Genomic DNA, 19,265 nt, shown 5'->3' with positions numbered 1-19,265 from the left:
TAATGGTTTAATAGTTGCCTGTGTCTCTGGCAGACGGCTGGTCTTGGAAAAGGCCCCGGCACAGCGGCGCTTTGTTAGGCCATGCGTATGCTGTCTAACGAGCCATGAGCGATCGCTATGATCTCGCCACAAATAATTCATGAGGAGCCCTGTCGAGGATCTACGGAGCTAAAAGTGAAGAGGAGGCAAACACGTGGAGGGAGGGCGGGAGAACCGTCTGACAAATGTGTCAGGAATCGAAAGGAAATCCCTGTTTTTTTTACCCTCAGTGCTGATGAGTGCACTTCTACGTGCGTGTGGGTATTTTAAGGCCATTTGTGATGCTGCTGGGGTGCAGTAGGAGTGTTAACAGCATGGCTTCACAGATTCCGATGTGTGTGAGATACTTGCATGTGTGCAGTGCAGACGTGATGGAGTGAGTTCAGATTTTTCTGACAGCTATGAAGGCCAAAGTGTTTAACTGTACACTTTTTTATTTCTGACACCAGAGGGATATGAAGTGACAAACTGTACTGACAGACAGCAAAGTGAGGTGGCTGTGAATCGGTGAAAAGTCTTATTCACCTGAATGTGCTTAAAGCTACAGTGTGTAGAATTTGGTGCCACCTAGTGGTGAGGTTGCAGATTGCATTATGTGCATTTGTCAAGATTTCATGTTATTGCTTGTTTGGCGACAGGGATTCAACCTTTACCTTCCTCTTGTGATGAGGAATATGTATGATCCACCAATTCTCAAACATGTTAGCGTGCATTAGCAACCAGGAGATGCACAAAAAACAAATGGTGCCAAATAGCACTTTTGTGTGTTTACACTCAAAAAAACTGACTCATTAGATTGGATTTCCATGTAAAAAAAAATATATATATGTAGTCCCAACTAAGTTAAATAAAATTTTCTTGCATGGATGTACTTTATTTGAGTTGTGGCTACATATATTTATTAGATGGAAATCCTGCACATAATTGAATTGAGTTCACCCAATGAGTCATTTTTTAAATGTAGTGGAGCAGCTGTTGATTCTTTTTCTTTTGTCTTCAGTTCTCTGGCTGCACTGCAAAGTGCGAAATGTGGATTATTTACTGTATGTCTCCTTGGGGTTACTGTACCAACATGGCAGTGCAACATGGTGGCCTCCATGAGGGGACCCACTCCCACGTAGCTATAAAGGGTTCTTTCTAAGCTTTTGAAAACACGTCAGTTCGTTGCTGTAGGTAATTATACATGAATGGAGAGATGGTTATAAATGCTATGTTCCACTGCTGTTAATAAACACCCCTAAAACCTACATATTGGAGTTTGTACCTCGTATCCAGGCATCGACCACCTATATATTCTGTCCTGGAGTTTGAGGTGGAGTCTGTGGTAGAGGTGTCAGAGAGGAGGAGGATTGGAGGAGGATGTTGAGGAAACTGTGCAGCATCCACCCCCTGCATGCCCCTCTGACATCCTGTCAGAGCACCTTCAGCCATAGACTGAGACCACTGAGGTGCACCACAGAACACCACAGGAGGTCTTTCCTACCTGTGGCAATCAGACTGTGTAATTCCTCCCCCTTCTTTGGGATAAATAAAGTTGATCTTATAAGAATAAAACATAATGCATTATTGTATGAAATTTTAGGCACCCTTGGAGTGTGGCACTATGCCATTATTGTGATGCCAAGATGATCAAACAACACGTTAAGTTCTACTGAGGCTCCACAAGTGCTAACCCCCCCCCACGCTCCCGTGCCCCTGGTGTCAAATCTGTCAATCCAACAGCACACGTCACCCACACGAAACACCACACCAAATAGTTGTACCGTGTTCGGATCATGTGTGATGGGTTCTCGACAGTTCTCTGAGCTCCAAAATCCGACAAATCAGTGTATATGTCAGCAGCGCTGCCGCTGCGTAACAGTGCGATGCCTCAGTAGAACCTACAGACGAATGGAAATTGGGAGGGATGGAGACAAAGGGCCTGTGCAGGTCTCTGTAGCGTGTCATTAGTGAGGGAGAGGGGTTGACTTGTTCCATCTGATATTTACCAGTGCACCAGGAAATGTCACGGAATGCCAGCCTTTACCTCTGGATAAAATGGGGCCTCTCCCAGCCCATAGCCCCCCCCCCCCCCCCCCCCCCCGCAAAATTGAAAAACCTTTTGTCCATTTTTTTCCCCTTTCTTCTCTCTCTGTCCTCCTATCCAAAAAAAAAGAACTCCACCCCTGCTTCTAATTAAAGCTCAACTTCCACTTCTCTGTCTTTGTTTCCTTTCACGGTTGACATAGTGGTACAACCTGGTGGTCTCCACGAGGGGGCCCACTCCCATGTAGCTATGAAGGACTCATTCTAAACTTATGAAAACACACTGATCCATTTGTGCAGGTAATTACAAACTAATGAACAGACTAATGCTTTATTCAGATTTTTGCTAATAAGCACCCCTACATGTTGCGTTAGTCAAAGAGAACGTTGTAGCAATGCTAAGCATAGTTTCAAGCAATGAGCAATTTGCAGTTTGCAGTTTTGTTTGTTGTGCCGCAGTGAATTTGTGCCTGTTTAGGAACTGGATTTAGCCCAGCAGCCTCTTGATTTGTTTCGAGGAGCTTCTGCCGAGTCTATTTCTGTCCTTGCTACACTATTGTCCTCGGTTGAATGCCTTCACATCTAGTTCCGGATTTATTTGGATACTCTGCCGGCTCACGCAGATATAGACCCAGCAGCAATGTTGCAATGTTTGTAGTCACCATTAATATAACCGCAAATTATTTTGGTGGAATTTTAGCTTTTCATAGCTGTGGTGTGACATTTATGTACATCCAACAGCTTTAACTGACTAAAGCTCTCCTTGAGATCTCCACCTGCAGCACCACATCTGAAAACAAACCCAAAGACGATTAGGATTTTAATGAACTGTATCACAGCCCTCAGCGTGTTGTTGTTGTTTTTTTTTTTTTTCCCGAGGATCAACGTCTTGACCTCTAAAGAGCGCTGGCAAAGTACTCAAGGCAGCTGCAGCTTGATTCAATTAGCTTCCACTTCTCGACTGCATTACCGACCATCTCCCCGGCTTCACCATTATGAAAGCCATCAGTCAGGAAAATACCCATTACAGCAGCTGGCTTTATGGGTCACATGGTATATGTCAGGTCACAGAGAGGTCACCGCATCTACCACAGTACTGACCCGCCCTTGGTCCTGGACGGCAACCACCCAGGCAGACAACCGGTCCATGCCCACCTCTTGAAAGTAACCATCTATCTACCACAGTCAAATGAAGTGTGGGCATTTTCTTACACTTGTAAACAGAAAAACAAAAGATCCTGAAGACTTGATCCTGACCACTCACATGTGATCTTGATAGTTGTCACTAGACCCCCATTACTCATGTTTGATGCCTATAGCTGAGCTTTGGTCATGATTGCTCATCTTTGATCCTATTATTTGATCATGATCACCTTATGAATAACCTTCCTGATAATTCACACTGGATCCTGATTCCCCACATTTGATCCTGATTGCTGACCTCTGATTGTGATCGCTAAACTTTGATCTGGTTCTTTTATCCTTATTGCTCACATTTGATCCAGACTGATCAACTTTGTTCCTAATCATTCACAATGGCTCTGAATTCCTCATGCTTGATGTTTTTGCTCACCTATAATTGTGATTTCTAAACTTTGATCTGGATTGCTCATATTTGATCCAGATGAACCACCTTTGTTACTGGTAATTCACATTATGCTCATGATTTTATCCTGATTGATGAGCTTTGATAATGATTGATGAGCTTTGATCATGACTGAAGATTGGTAGTATCCTGTAATAAGCATGGAAGGAACCAGGAAATCATCAAACATTAAAGGCAAGATTGGGATCAAAGGAATCCAGATCAAAGTTTGAAGATCATAATCAGGATCCTCCCCTTAAAGTGTATTTGTAGCAACCTTTTAATAAACTCAACTTGAACCAAGGTCAACCTCTCAACCAAATTTTACTGAATATCCTTATGGCGTATCCTACTGATAAAGGGGGGAAACAGAAACAAACAGAGGCAAACAGCAAGGAACACATGATGGAGATTTGCACACCTTCAAAGATGATAAAGACAATGGGAAATGGTTATTCTGGAGAATTTAACTGTGATGATTGATTTATCCAAGGTTGTGGTGTAAATCTGCTATGTTGTACAGATAAGTACTTTAGCACAGAAAGAAAACAAGCCAAAGTGTTATAAATTCAGCTATAAATGCAGATTGATGTATTTAAAACCGCAGCAAAGTATGCCTGCCCCCTAGTGTTGCCAAACTTCAAATATCAGTCACTGTGCTGATACAGTGATTTTTTTTTTTTTTTATACACTGCACGTTTGTGAATAGCAAAGTGTTCATCATTGTTTTTTGCAAAAAAAATGGAGTTGCATGACATACGTATTTCATTGTTTTCTTGCTTTTCAGGTACATCCGCACCATGTACCTTGGCATACAAAGCCACCGGCAGAAGGAGAACCAGCGGCGGTTTTACTGGGCTATGATGTACGAGTATGCCGACGTCAACATGCTGCGACTGCTGGAGACCTTCTTAGAAAGCGCCCCTCAGCTGGTGCTGCAGCTCTGCATCATGATCCAGAGCAACAAGGCTGAGTGGCTGCAGTGTAAGGGATTCCCCAAGGCTTTGTGCATGGAAGATGTCAATCTGTGTGAAGGCCTGTGTAGGCCATAATACATTCTTTGACTCTGTCAATACATCAGTCAAAAATCTCCCATCGGTGTTCAACAGGGCTGAGATCTAGAGACCACAATTTTTTTATTTTATTTTATTATTCAGTTGTAAAAATTTAATATAGAGAAAGTTTAATTTTCTACCTTTTTTTGCATTTTCCCATTATATGTCATGAAAACAAAAAATTTGTAAAAGCCCAAGGGTTGTCATAATTTGCATGCAGCTGTATGTCCATAAGTATTTGGAAGGTGTCAATTAAATATTTTGGCTGTGCATGCCACAACAGTGGAGTTGAAATGAACCAATCAAGGCATGCTTATAGTGGAGACCTTTAGCTTTAATTCAAGGGCTTTAACAAAAATATGTCCTGAGCCATTCGGGAATTGTGTTCATTTGCATACGTACTCCCACTATTTTTAGCGCTCATAGCTAATTAGAAAAATTAAAAATAAAGATTATTTTAAATGCAGACAGGTTTCTTTAAACAAGTCATGGGATGGATACATGAACATTTCTATTTATGTCCATCATTAAGAAATACAAACAATATGGTAAATCTGTCTGGAGTAGGCAGTTCTCAAAAACTGAACAACCATGCAAGAAGGAGACTCATGAGGGGAGCCACCAAGACACCCAGTTATCTCTGAAGGTGTTACGGTCTTCTGTGTTGGGATTGGAGGAACTATACATAGTGTAACTTTTATTTGTTGTACCAACAGTCACAGCTTCATAGTAAAGTGGAATACACAAGGGTTTTCATACAAGAAAACATCAAATCTAGGCTGGAGTCTCCCGCAGGTCATCTGCTAAACTGTATCTGTCATTCTACATCTTCTTTTTAAGAAAATCCTTCTCTGCTTCACACTACCATAAAGACGTGAGTTGTGATGCAACAGACAAAAGTTGCTCAAATTCTCTTTCAGAGTTGTCTTGGTGGCTTCCCTCACTCATCCCTTTCTTGCAGTCACTCTGTTTTTGAGAACTGCCTAATCCAGACAGATTAACCACACAGTACCATACTAATTGTATGTCTTAATGACTGACGTAAATGAATGTGCATCTTAACTGTTTTATTCCATCTTTGTTGTGGCGTACAGAGGCAAAATGACAAAAATTGTCACTGTCCAAATATTTATGGGTGTGCATGGTAATCTTTGGTCATTCTTGCCAATCTTACACATTTATTTATTTATTTTTGTTCCTGTTGCTAGGTGTTTCTGCCCTGTCCTCCCTCATGTCCCTGGCTTGGGTGCTAGCATCATACCATAAACTCCTCCGCGACTCGCGCGACGACAAGAAGAGCATGAGTTACCGAGGTGCTCTGGTGCATCTCTTCTGGCGCCTTTTTACCATCTCTTCACGGGTGCTCTCCTTCGCCCTGTTTGCCTCTGTTTTCCACATCTATTTTGGCATTTTTGTGGTGCTCCACTGGTGCGCCATGGCTTTCTGGATCATCCATGGCGGCACTGACTTCTGCATGTCCAAATGGGAAGAGGTACTTTTCAACATGGTGGTTGGCGTGGTGTATGTCTTCTGTTGGTTTAACGTACGTGAGGGACGGACGCGGTACAGAATGGTGGCCTATTACATAGTAGTGCTGTTAGAAAACGCCATCCTCAGCTGTCTTTGGTATGTGTACCGTGACCCAGCCACCACCGACACCTATGCCTCTTTTGCCATCTGCGGCGTCTTTCTGTGCTTTGCCTCAGGTGTGGCCTGTATGATTCTCTACTATGGGGTCCTACACCCTATGGGCCCTCGGTTGAGGGTGCTGGCCAGCTCCTGCTGCGCCGAGCTGCTCTGGGGCCTTCCGCTACCACCCGAGGCTGAGCCTATGGCTCCCACACCAGGCCCCCGCGGTTCCCAGGCTACGCCCACAAGAGGTCTCGCAGGGGAGTACGTCGAGTCCGACGAAACAGCCACGGATACCTGCCTTCCAGTTTTCCAGGTGAGGGCCACGGAACCAGTGGACGCTGCCGGCAGGCCCATTCGACCTGAAGGTCCTCTCATCAAAATAGACATGCCCAGAAAACGCTACCCAGCCTGGGATGCACACTTTGTGGACCGACGCCTACGCAGGACCATAAACGTGCTGCAGTACATTAGCCCTAATGCGGTGGGCATCAGGTATAGGGACGGCCCTCTTCTTTATGAACTCCTGCAGTACGAATCCTCCCTCTGAAGGTGTCTCTCCATCACTCTGCTCTTCCTCTTCCCACCTCTACGATCAGTCAGTTTTCCCACGGGAGACTGGTGAAAATCTGTCAAGACACTCTTAAAAAAACACAGTCATTATTTATTTTTGAAGGGAAAAAGCATACAGCACACCAAGGAAAAATTATGAACCTACAGTATCTTATGTGATATATCTAGAAGTCTCATATTAATCCCTCCACGTGGAGGGTTCGGTATGAGTATGTAGATAACATGTGAATGTTTCATTATGAAATGTGTTTAATGCATTATACTGTATTGGTGACTCAACCTGTGAATACCTGTGAAGGGCATATTGGACGTCCCTGGAAAATGGGGCAGGAGCAAAGCCTGATGGGAATGATGGAGGAGAGTCTTTGCACATGCCAACATTTACTGCCATCCTTTACATAAATTGCTCAAAAGCACATAGATGTTTCCCAAATCCTAACAGCCCAGTAGTTTTAAAAAGCACCGACATGTCTGTAAATAGTCCAAGGACAGTCGCTCAAAAACAGCCAAATAATGGAAATTATGCAGAACAAGCTGAAATTTTCAGGATAGGTCCAGAAAAAATGTGTAGAATCACATGGTAAATGTCCCAAAAAACCTTCCTTGCTGCCTTTTCAAAATCCAAGGTAGTGTCCAAAATGGCCGCCGTTTTTTTTTTTTTTTTTTGTAATCTTTGTTTCTGGAAAGGCAGATTAAAGTGTCTAAATATACATGTTTGCCATTAGTATCTAGAGGCTTAAGATGTGATCTCTGGTCTTTTAACAACATTGTCAGCACGAGATGACTCCAAGATAGGAAACAATGAGGACAATGAATTGCAAGACTAGCGGTACAATCTTACAAGGATGCACTGCAGTTATCTGCATAACTTCAAGGTGAAGAGTGAGGGAAACGTGTGTGTAGCGTGTCATAGAAATGTATCATCAGTGGCCACGTTTCTGGCATATTAATAGGCAATTTCACAAAATAAATAAATGAATAAATTGCGGTTGTTTGGATTTAAATATGGACATCATCACTATCTGATATTTCCAAAAGGTGAAACCTTGGTAATGACTGCATAGTATCCCATGTCTTAAAACACTTAAATCAGGTGTCACATCTTTCTAGAAGACAAATATGTAAAAATAAATAAATAAATAAATAAGGAATTGGATTCTAATGTAGCCATGTCTTAGTTTCTGACATTTCCAGTACTTGAAAGCTCTAGGTAATCATTGTAAATTGTTTCTTATGCCTTAATACATGCATTTAGATATTTAAATTGGGTTTTATCCTTTACAGAAGAAAAGCTGTCTAAAAAAAAAAAAAAAAAAAGTGAAATGGCAGCCATTTTGGATGCCATCTTGGATTTTGAAAAAGCGGGGGGGGGGGGGGGGTGGATTTGTGAGGGTTTTAGTATGTGATTCTACACATTTTTCTGGACCTATCCTGAAAATTTCAGCTTGTTCTGCACAATTCCCATTTTTTAAATGCTAAAACTCTTGGAGACACAATCACAAGCAAACATGCCTCGATTGTAGCCGAGGTGCACAATTTCGGCTCAAAATGCTAAACGAAGCAAGAAGCACAATGACCATCAGTCTGCTCCGCCCACATGGTTATTTATTTATTTATTTATTTATTTTTACAGTGCATACTGCCCTCCAGTGGAGACGAATGCAACAGCATGCCTTACATGCTCATTCCTTACGGAATCTGATTTGATTGATTGTGACAGCACAAAAGATTAAACAAAAAAACGAAAGTTATAATGTAATCGAAACGAGCACAAAGTGAGTGTTTTTGAGAGAGAGGAAAAAAAACTAGCAAAACATTCCAAAGATGTTTTTTTTTAAGATTGTATGTGTTTTGTAATAAGTACAAACATTTATTTTTATTTTTATTTATTTATTCATATTAGTGTCATGCAAAGACCACTTTTGAGGAATCCTCCACCATTCCCCTCTAATTAATAGAAGGTTCCCCAAATTCCCCCAATTAGTTTTATTATCCACAGATATTTATGGTTATTGCAAAGACTTGTAATAAGAAGAAAAAAAAGGTGATGAATCTGAGAAAATATTTCTATGCTGTTATAATTTGGTGAATATTTGTGTCCATATTTATAGCCACTGACATAACTATATTTTGCCAGAATATTTTTTTTTTCTACATAACATGTTCAACAATATAATCTTCAGCATCTGTGTGCACTCAGAGAGGCTATATTCTTAATATGGGTGTACAGACTGTTCTGGTCCCTGCTAATGCAGTTTAAAAAAAACCAAATCACATCTTACTGTATTGTCTTTCCACGTTCTCTGCCCCCCTTCAAACAGTCGAATGAGTTTGTGAAAAATGTGTGCCATCGATCGGCCTGCTGAGCAGCAGTTATACACTGAAGTACCCGTCCGAGCGGAGCCCTATACGGGGTCCAATAACCGCTGCATTCACTCGTGAAGAATTCATTTTTAAAAACAACATGCCTTCATCATCAAAGGAGTTTGACTAAAATTTCCAGAGAGGGCTACTGGACAATTCACAGGAAAAAGGAATGCATATTCCAATGTTATCTACTGTATGTGCTCATCTGAATATATAATGCGTGTGTTTTATTTATTTTTTACATTGTAGTGGCATTAACGCACCCAACAAGAGACGGCCAAGAGCCCGACATCAAACAGAGATGCCTTTTCCCTGCTGTCGCGCTTTCTGCCTTGCTGTGGCCACGTGTGCCTGCTTCCATCGTACTGTAGAAGGCAGAGGCCATGCAAGTCCACGATGAAGGCAAGAGGGGGTTTTTGCCAGGGTTGGAAAAGAACACAAGAACAGATGGTGCTAAAGGGTGAATGATAAGGTCAATACCTCTCAATATGTACTGTATGGCCTAGATTATTGGGTTTGCTTGTATGCAGTGTTGCGTTTGTTCACCTTAGGTTTGTCTAAAATTCATGGGGAAACATTATGGATGTGTCTTTGAAAGTTCTTGTTCTGTTGAGTCTCAAAAACTGATTTAAATGTTCCTTACAACAATAAATTGCTCAGTATTTCTTTAAACTGCATCAAACCAGCCAAGAACAATAGTGAAAGCACCATTCGAAGGCCCGCGCTACCAATGTGGCCAGATAGGGTTAGAGGTTAAGGTTTGGACTAAGGGTTAGCGATTAGAGTTGACGTTAGTGTTAACATTAGCAATAGAGTTAAAGGTTAGAGATTAGCATTATAGGCTAGGGTTGAGTGTTAAAGGCTAGAGGTTAGAGTGCAGTGTTCAGCAGAACATTCCAAGGGGCACGGGCACAAGGGGGCTCTGATGTAATACACTAAAAGTTCCTTTAAACAAATAAGACCTGAATTGGTTGATTTAAATTGCCCTTTATTTAACGTGATAGGTAGAATTTAAAAAATGCTTACGAATATGACTACAAGTATCCAGAAGATGCAGAGGAAGATCAAGTTTCAAATATTCCCAACTACAGGTTAGGGTTAGAGTTAGAGGTTAGGTGAATACCTTATAGGTTTATGAGTACTGGGTCCTCTGGGGAAAAAAGGACATCACCATTACATAAATAATATAACAGCTAACAAGACTGCTGGACCAGTTAGTAAGCTAGCCAACTAGCAACCCAGCATTTATGATATCGGCAACAAAATGTTTTAACATAAACTAAATATTTCTTGCTACTTGAACCTTCTTTATTATGTCTTTTTAAATGTACTGAAACATCTGAAAACAACAGAAGAAACATTATGAGCAGATATCACTCATGCTAATAACAGCTAGCTTCGTAGCAACTAGCTTGTTAGCTACTAAGCCTCACTTTGCTAGCGTTAGTAATGTCAGCAAAAATATTGCTGTCTCTGATGGCCCATCCTTCTCCAAACACAGTTTGTCAGGTTATGGGTTTAACCAGGTATTGTATGTGTAAATTGTCTTACAGCAGAATGTTTTGAATTAATTCAAATTAATTTATTTTACATATGTTCACATTACCATTTCAAGTGACCTGAATCTTATATTATATTATATTTAACCTCAATATAATGGGTACCAGCCTTGGCTGGGGAAGTAACCTATGTGAGACTAGTATCCCATACAGGGGAGTTATAGGATCTCGTCTCCTTCATGTTATGGAATCTGGGAATAAGCACCAGAACCAATGGGCCTTGGGGCCTATATTGAATATATTTCTTCTCCTACTTGTGCTGGTCACTTCTGCCACTAATGCAAACATGGTGCAAGGAAAGAGCCATCAGTTAGATTTGACAGGTAGCCAAATTCTTCAGGAACTCAGATTATACGGTCTCCACCCAAACAATATATTTTTGGAACTGCATTGTGTTCAGAAATTGAATTGAACTCCAGTTGAGTTTACCCTCTATTTTTAGGGTAGAATGACTGAACAAGTGCACAGAAAACCTTTTGGTTGTTTGTACACTGAAATCTGGAATGTGACACATCCAGATATGTAGCAGATCAAGACCAAATCTTGACTAAACTAATTGAGCATGGCTTTTCCTGGTTATGAGTCAAAAGTGTTACTAAAAAAAAAAATAGCTTGTTTGATTGTCTCCTCAGCTTTATTCCAGTGTTGTGTTCTTGTGCTGATTGTTCCGCTCCATCCCTGGTTGCTGCTCCGCCCTCTTACCATCTCTGTGGTGCCGGGCCTTGGCACAGTCCCATGACACACTCTCACACGCTCTGGTAACTGAACAAAGGGGTTGAGGCTGAATAACTGGAGATCCTGGCATGAGAACATGCAATGAGGTACACTGCCATAACTGAGACGTTCAGCATCCAGGGTCTGCCACCCTTCAGCTTAAGAGCCGACGTTCAGCCCTGAGTAGTTGAGAACTGTTGGGTCAGCTTGGGTGGAGCAAACATCCAACGTACCGTAGATAAATGTGTATGCAAACAACCAACCTACTCATTGTTTACTGTAGTAGCTCCTTTAGTGAATGAACAGCCATGTTAATAGTTAGACAATGTATGAATTTATATATATATATATATATATATATATATATATATATATATATATATATATATATATATATATATATATATATAAATTATTGTCAAAGTTTTAAAAAAAGTAATAAAACAGCCAATAAAGGGGTTCCTCAGGACCAACAACTAAGACCACTGAACCAGCTGACTCAGGGGTGTCTCAATGCAGTTCTCATCACCAGGCATGTCCTCAAGGGTCTCCAATTTTTCTTAACGATATTGCATCCTGGGCCATTTCTCGGCTGGGATTGTAACTCTAAACTATGGTTTTTCTGTTTTAAATTAATTTAATTTATTTATTTTAGGGCAGTGTTTTTGTGGTAGTTGGCTGCCTGGCATTCGGTGCATCCTTTCTAAACACTGCTGACCTTTTCTCAGACGTGCAAACGTCCAAATCAGGTGCAGATACACTGTGATTCATTTTGTGCGTGCATGTTACACAACATCCTCAATTATGTACCACTGATATACAATTCATCCGTCGGTGCTCAGTGTTGTGTAACGCAAAGTGTTTATGCTTGAGTAAGTGTGTCATTGGTACAATAGTAATGTCAATTAATTAAACTGGTCTTGATTAAGTGTACAAGCCAGATAATATGTAGATTTTGGTTTTCATATATGGATTTCTTTGTATTAGAGTAGCATTTGAAGAGCTAAGCTACACAGTTGTGTCAGTGGATTACATTCCTATAGTATTTAGGTTGTATTCACAAGACATACACACACACTCACACACATACACGCGCACACACAAAAATCCCCTGCAGACAATCATTACTGTCAGGGGTATCTGCCAAATTCCACAACCCTCAACAGCCACAACACACAGCAAGAGTGTCTGAAGAGCAAGCTTGTTGGTCTCAGTCCTTGTTGTGCCTTGTTTTTTTGGGTGCTTCAAATCCAGCCATGGCAGCCAGGTCCGCAAACAACATCTTTCTTTACTTGTATAATATACCAGCACACCCATCAAATATACCCCCTTCCTGTCTCCATGCTCCAGATCGGGCAGGTTACATTTACATACAACTTGGTTAAACACTTTCAAAGTCAATTTTCCTCAACTTCACACATTACATGTTACCAAACAGTATTGATATAAGAAATTTCAGAAGCTCAGCATTGGAAAAATACACTGAAGAACTGATGGAGCTGGAGGCATCAAGCAGAAATATGACATCATCTACCATTCAGACAGCTCTCCATCACCATGGGCTAAAGAGCTGTTGACCAGTAGGAAGATGTAACTCCAAAACTGACTTCACCAAGACAAAAACCCAACCTTCTGGAGGAATGTTCTTTGGACAGATAAGACCAAAGTGGAACTGTTTATCAATAATGACCAATGTTATGTATGGCTAAGGCTCATAATTCATAGAATACCTGGGTGTTTGGTTGGTTTTTGAAAGGACTGGGGCACTGCCTAAAATAAATGGTATTATCCAGAAATTCACAAGCAAGATGCCAATATGTCAGACAGAATGTTGACCTGGGACAACTCCAAGTATACCTCCAAATTTGTGACAACATGGCTTGCTTGTGAAAGTGTTGGGATAACCATCCTAAATCCTTGACCAAAATCCCAGAGAAAATGTGTGGACTGAATTGGAAAAACCGTATCCAAGCAAGGACACCAAAAATAATAAAATAATAATAATAAAAATGTGACTCATTTACACCACATGTGCTATCTCAACAGTGAAATTCATGTCTCTGGGTCCAGCAATCCCTGGAAAGAGCTTGTGGAGTCATGAGGTCACTGGGCAGAGGTATTTGCAGGAGAATGAAGGTCCAAGTCTTGAGGGTTCTTTTACTTCCTGTCTTACTGTATAGTTGTGAGACTTGGACATTAACCAGTGGCCAAATATGTTGATGGGATATCTTTGGTACTAGGTCTCTTTGGTGGATCATTGGATATCACTGGAATGGCACTGTGTCAAATGAGCGGTTACTCAAGGGGACTCGGAGAGAAATATCAACTGCATTGTGTGGAAACGTTGACTATGACACTTTGGCCATGTGGCCCATTTCTCTTGGCATGACCCACCATGCAGGCGCCTCAATATTGAAGACCCCAGCAATTGGAGAAGGCCAAGGGGGCACCCGTGTTGCACCTTGGTTGGCTGCTTTAGAGAGGTGTGGATGGATTGATTGTCTGCCATCCAGAACCCAAGCTGGTTGTGCAGTGTGGCGGATGCTGCACTAGCGCATGGACCCAGACCTGACCTGTCGCGGGAACTGGACAAAACTCCTGCAAAAGATTGTGAGAAACTTTTAGAAGGTTCCCTTAAGATTGATTCAAGTTAAGCCATTAAATGGCAAAAGCACCAAATACTAATGAAATGTATGTTGATGTTTGACCCACTGAAATCATTAATTTGCTTTTAAACCTCTTATGGAAATAAAGTAGTTATTCTAATTGACTTAATGGACATATTGTTTGGTACCTTGAAATGTGTGGCTTTGAATCGCACAGAGTATGAAGTGTTTCAACGTAGACAAGGTATATGTAAACGTATAGCATTGATTGGTGTCTTTTGTTTGGATTTTGCCCTAGTTGTCATTGACTGGACTGCACTAGTTAACTTCAAGATACTATACACAACCAAGTATGCAGAAATCAGTTACTCTTTAAAGATGTAGGGCAACCAGATGTAGGAGAAACACGTAAGGCAATACTGAACATCTGGACTGGAGCGTTTAGAGTTCCTCGCCTATTCGATTGGGCGAGTTACAGCCAAATAGTTACAGCTGTAGTCTGGATTCCAGCCAGCCTACATAAAGATATGGTCGGCGATTGTTTTCTACTTTGTTGTATGCCTTCGCATCTTCCTCAGACTCGTGATGATGAATGATTTATAGTGCCAACTTTGTCGTTTGTCTTGTACGATCATTCAAAAGAATAATGCCTGCAGCTGAAACAGGCCTGATCACTGCTTCACTCTTGTCTGCGTTTTCCCAGCATGTCATTTAAAAAATAAATAAATAAATAAAAATCACTGTGTGGTGACCCTTGACATTTAGCATGTACGTCACGTGCACTTCGCTACAACAACCCCTCATGATTTCCACATTAATGTATAGCAGCAGGCCAGTGTAGTGTTTGACTTGGTTTTAAGTCTGTGTCACAACCATTTGTCTATTGGAACAGGATGTTCAGGTGATAAAATGGTGCATTCCTCCCCGTTTATGTTATTTATTTTTTGTTAACAACCTGGTGCTGAACTTTACAAAAAAAAGAAAAAGAAAAAAAAGGTGCTACCATGGCAGGTGGCAGTGTCCACTCTTCCCGGTTTCCTAAGAGCAGAGCCTGCAACCTACACACCTGTAGACTCGTGCACTTGGGCGGCGGGCGCTACGCACCTCAAATCTACATAGTTTACAGCAGAACTCAGCTCGCAATGGTGCCACTTTAATTTTCCAGTCTGCACAAAAGAATAAAAATAACAAACTCTTCTTAACATAGCGTTTATTACTCATTTCTTTCTACATACTGTCTCTTTAGGTTGACAAGTAAATCTGCACTTTTTTTATTTCTTTTTTTCTTTTTCTTTTTTGTGATGCCAAAAATGCATCGTTTTGGCGTACACACAGGCGCACAAATGTTCTTCTGCTAATGGAATTTGAGAAAAAATATATATATATAGAACGTGATTGCTGTGTTGTAAATTCCTGTCATTTATATGTCCTTAATCTGTGTATCTATTTCTGTTGTTATTGTAGAATTGGCTGTAATATTTTGTTTTTTTTTTTGTTTTTTTTATGGATTTGCGACTATGGTTGTCATATTAATTGCTGCAGATTTTTATTTTTTATTGTTATCAAAAAGGTGTTGGGATATATATGTATATTGCTTTGTTTATATCCAGACAATTTCTAGATTGTGTTAGCTTCTTGGTGTATTTCACAAATCTATCAGGTCGCGCACCTGGGCGATATTATTTATCCGGGGTATTCCGAAACTTTGCGACTGAAAGCAAACAAATTGCTACAATGTGTAGCATCTTAACGAAAGTGTACTCATACAACTTACGATGTGATTGAGAACATGCGGTACAGCTATTTTCGTTTTGTTGTTGTTCAATATGAGATGGAAGTAATTTGTTTCATGGAATCCCTGTTCTTTAAAAAAGAAAGAAAAAAAAAAAAGATGTCCAGTATTGTACCTACACCCTATTTTTGGGAACAATATGAATATTATTAATAACATATGGTGCTAAAGTTCTTTTTGTATGTTTTTGTTTTTAGATGAAAAGAGAAATATTATGCTGAAAATGTAATGTTAAGCCTTACTGTAGATTCATATATCAGACTGTTCATCCAGAAGAGAAAAATAAATATAGTATTTGAAAGTGCAATTCAAGTGATCAGTGTATTTGCACCTTTCACGCTTTGACAGCTCCGATGAGACCACGGAGGTGCAAAGGTCATATCAGTTTATGATACTTGTAAGACCTTGGTTGCATGGTTGGTTCCAGGTTAAGTCACTGTTGCATTAACAGTTGTTTTATATATATATATATATATATATATATATATTTTTTTATTTTCTAAGGGGTGCACATGACTCCCATTTTGCCAAGATGATCTTGCAACTCATGAGATTGTTAAAACAAATGCATTGAAAAGTAAAAAGTTTCACCAGAGATGGATCTTAGGTCATGGAAGACTCCATTAAATTTTTATGGTGATCCAGAGTCGGATCAAGATTTCACTTTATATAGGCTTTGAAGGATTACGTCAAAACTACTTAATGGATTTCCACCAATGTGTTAGGCCTTGGAAGACGCCTTTAAATTTTGTAGGTGATCTGGATCCGGTTCCGGATTCTGGATCAGGCTTTCACTTTGTAGACTTTTAAGGATTACGTCAAAACTACTTCACGGATGGGTGATTCTTTAACTACGGGCACTATTGGTCTTGTAAATGTAATTTCCACCACACCATTGCCTTACAATATAAAGCGCCTTGGGGCAACTGTTTGTTGTGATTTGGCACTATATACATGTGCTCTGATGTCACTGTTTATCTCCATAGAAACTACCCAAACAATCTTTCATACAAACTGTTTAGGGACATTACAGTGTTGTGGTGGAAATTACGGCAATAGTGTGGGACAACTACATTTTGTTTAAAAAAATCACAACAGTTGTATGACACTGAATACCCCAATTATGTTTTGATTATTTTACTGATATTTTATTCAGAGATATTTTAAAACATTAGAAAAAACGTTTCTTTACCATTCGTTTTTATCATTGAAGATCAAAAGTCTGGGTGTGGGACAAGCACAAAACGGCAATATTTGCATATAATGATGCTGAAAAAAGGTGAAAAAGTCATCATAGACTACTAGAACAAATTTCTTAACACACTTTCATTGTAAAGATAACTATAAAAGTGCGAAATTTCCCCTTTTTTCTGTTTTTCATACAATATGATCGAAGGACATAATAAGTGCTCGTAGTCTAAGAATCACCCGGATACGAATTGAGATGTAAAAACAAGATCCGGAACATACTTTTCTGTTTCAGCTTGTGAATTAAATCATCTTGATTAGTCAGACCATTCTGGATCAGTATGCAATTATTGCATTGTGTTGTGGAATCCAGGTAAAGTCCGGCTCATGATGTGAATCATGTATCTTTTATTTTGAGTCCTCTTCAACCGTTGGCAGATGTCAGAAATCTCAGATTGCTCTTGTTCATAATAATAACTACAGTGACTATTTATATTGGACTTTCACAGGAATCAAAGCACTAAACAAAATAAATTCCAATAATACAAGAATAAATTCCAATAATAAAAATTATACTTAAACAGTCCACAAATTACCCAAGTTAATGAGCTGATAATACTGATAAAAAGACTTGGATATGAATTTTTTCCTCTTCAAGAGGTCTTTTTTTTTTAACAGATGCAACTTATACTCTGGAAAATATGCAGTTTGATAGTTCTTCATATAACCACATGAACAGAAAAAAAAAAAAACTTGACTGTAAACCAAACAAATACTGAAGATAGCGCTGTATCCACAATGTTGGACACTATCCCCAAGCAGATTTTCAGACTGGTTGTATAGTCTTTATTTTGGTGTCAAATTATTAACAATGTTCAAAATAACTGGCAGTCTGTTTTCCATTATGAAAGATCAGTATTCACCTGGAATGTATTTATTTATTCTTAACATTCTCGAGCACTTCATCATACTGTAAAGTAACTTGTAAGGCCTATACCTTAGTTGTTTACAGCGCTTTGAGATGGACTGTGTTACAATTTGGCAGTATATAACAACTAGAGGTGGGCGATACCAGGAATTTTGGTATTGATCCGATACCAAGTAAATACAGGCCCAGTATCACCGATATGATACTTTTTCATATTTAAGCTTCATAGATCCAAAGGATCCAAAAGACCTAGGATAGAATTTCACCAAACATTGTAAGTGACAACAAAACACTTTATCACAATCAATATTTTTGTTTAAAAAAAATATCACTCAACACAACGTAAAACAAAATCTCCTGAGGTAGAGGGCTGACAAAGAGAAAAAAAAGCTTGAGCATCGATCTTTTTACACGAGGATCGCTCAATATCAATACCAGCGTTGGTATCGATATTATTGATATTAGGATCGATCTGCCCACCTCTAATAACAACCAAAATGGGCTTAGTGGGAGTCAAGACCCTGTGATTAACAACAAGGCTTAAAAATGGCGTTCAAACAAAAGGTCTACACTGCACGTACCTGCATGAACAAGTCTAGACATGTTCCACTGCGCCAACATTCATTTATTCATTAAGATTCTGAACCTGTCTAGTCGAGTGGGCGTAGCCTATCTCAATGGTCACTGGGCGGAATGTAGAGTTCGTGTATTATTCCATAATATAAAATTGTTTCCACAAATTATAAGTTACTGACAAATATTTTACAAACCCAGTCACTGACTCATTAATTGACTTCATTAATGTTACACTTGCACGGAATAAATACAACTGAATTAATCTTTGGTGATAACCTGGCAGCAAAATTCACTTTTATGGCCAGAAATATTGAGCTTATAAAATGACAGGTGTCAGTCCAGAAATAAGTATCAATATTATATCAAGTAGTAAGAGACTGATATCTGGCTTCAGCCAGACACATAGACACATGTGAAATATTCTGAAAGCCTTAATATGGGCCTCTGATCCAATGGGGGATAAAATTACAAAAGAAATGCTCTTCAATAATATGCCTTTATATGGGAGTTAGAGTGAAAACATGTTTCTATATTTTTAAAATGCTGCTTTGAGCTGCACTATCATTATGAAACATAAAAAAGTTCCAATGAAATATAAAATATGTGGAAAAAAAAAAACCCGAAAAAAA

General features: G+C 39.7%; 1 protein-coding gene across 1 annotated transcript in view; it reads left to right on the top strand.

Moving 5' to 3' along the window:
- Positions 1-7,494, top strand: part of xkr6b (XK, Kell blood group complex subunit-related family, member 6b) — a 94,618-nt gene extending 87,124 nt beyond the window's left edge. The window contains exons 2-3 of the mRNA XM_034161837.1: positions 4,437-4,633; positions 5,913-7,494. Coding sequence (XP_034017728.1) covers positions 4,437-4,633; positions 5,913-6,883 — 1,168 coding nt within the window. The 3' untranslated portion in view covers positions 6,884-7,494. The remainder of the gene's footprint in view (positions 1-4,436; positions 4,634-5,912) is intronic.
- The last annotated feature ends 11,771 nt before the right edge of the window (positions 7,495-19,265 follow it).

The sequence above is a fragment of the Thalassophryne amazonica genome, chromosome 21, assembly GCF_902500255.1.
Source record: "Thalassophryne amazonica chromosome 21, fThaAma1.1, whole genome shotgun sequence".
Lineage (NCBI taxonomy): Eukaryota > Metazoa > Chordata > Actinopteri > Batrachoidiformes > Batrachoididae > Thalassophryne > Thalassophryne amazonica.
The sequence above is the reverse complement of the archived record's forward strand: the minus strand, read 5'-3'. Positions and strand labels throughout refer to the sequence as shown.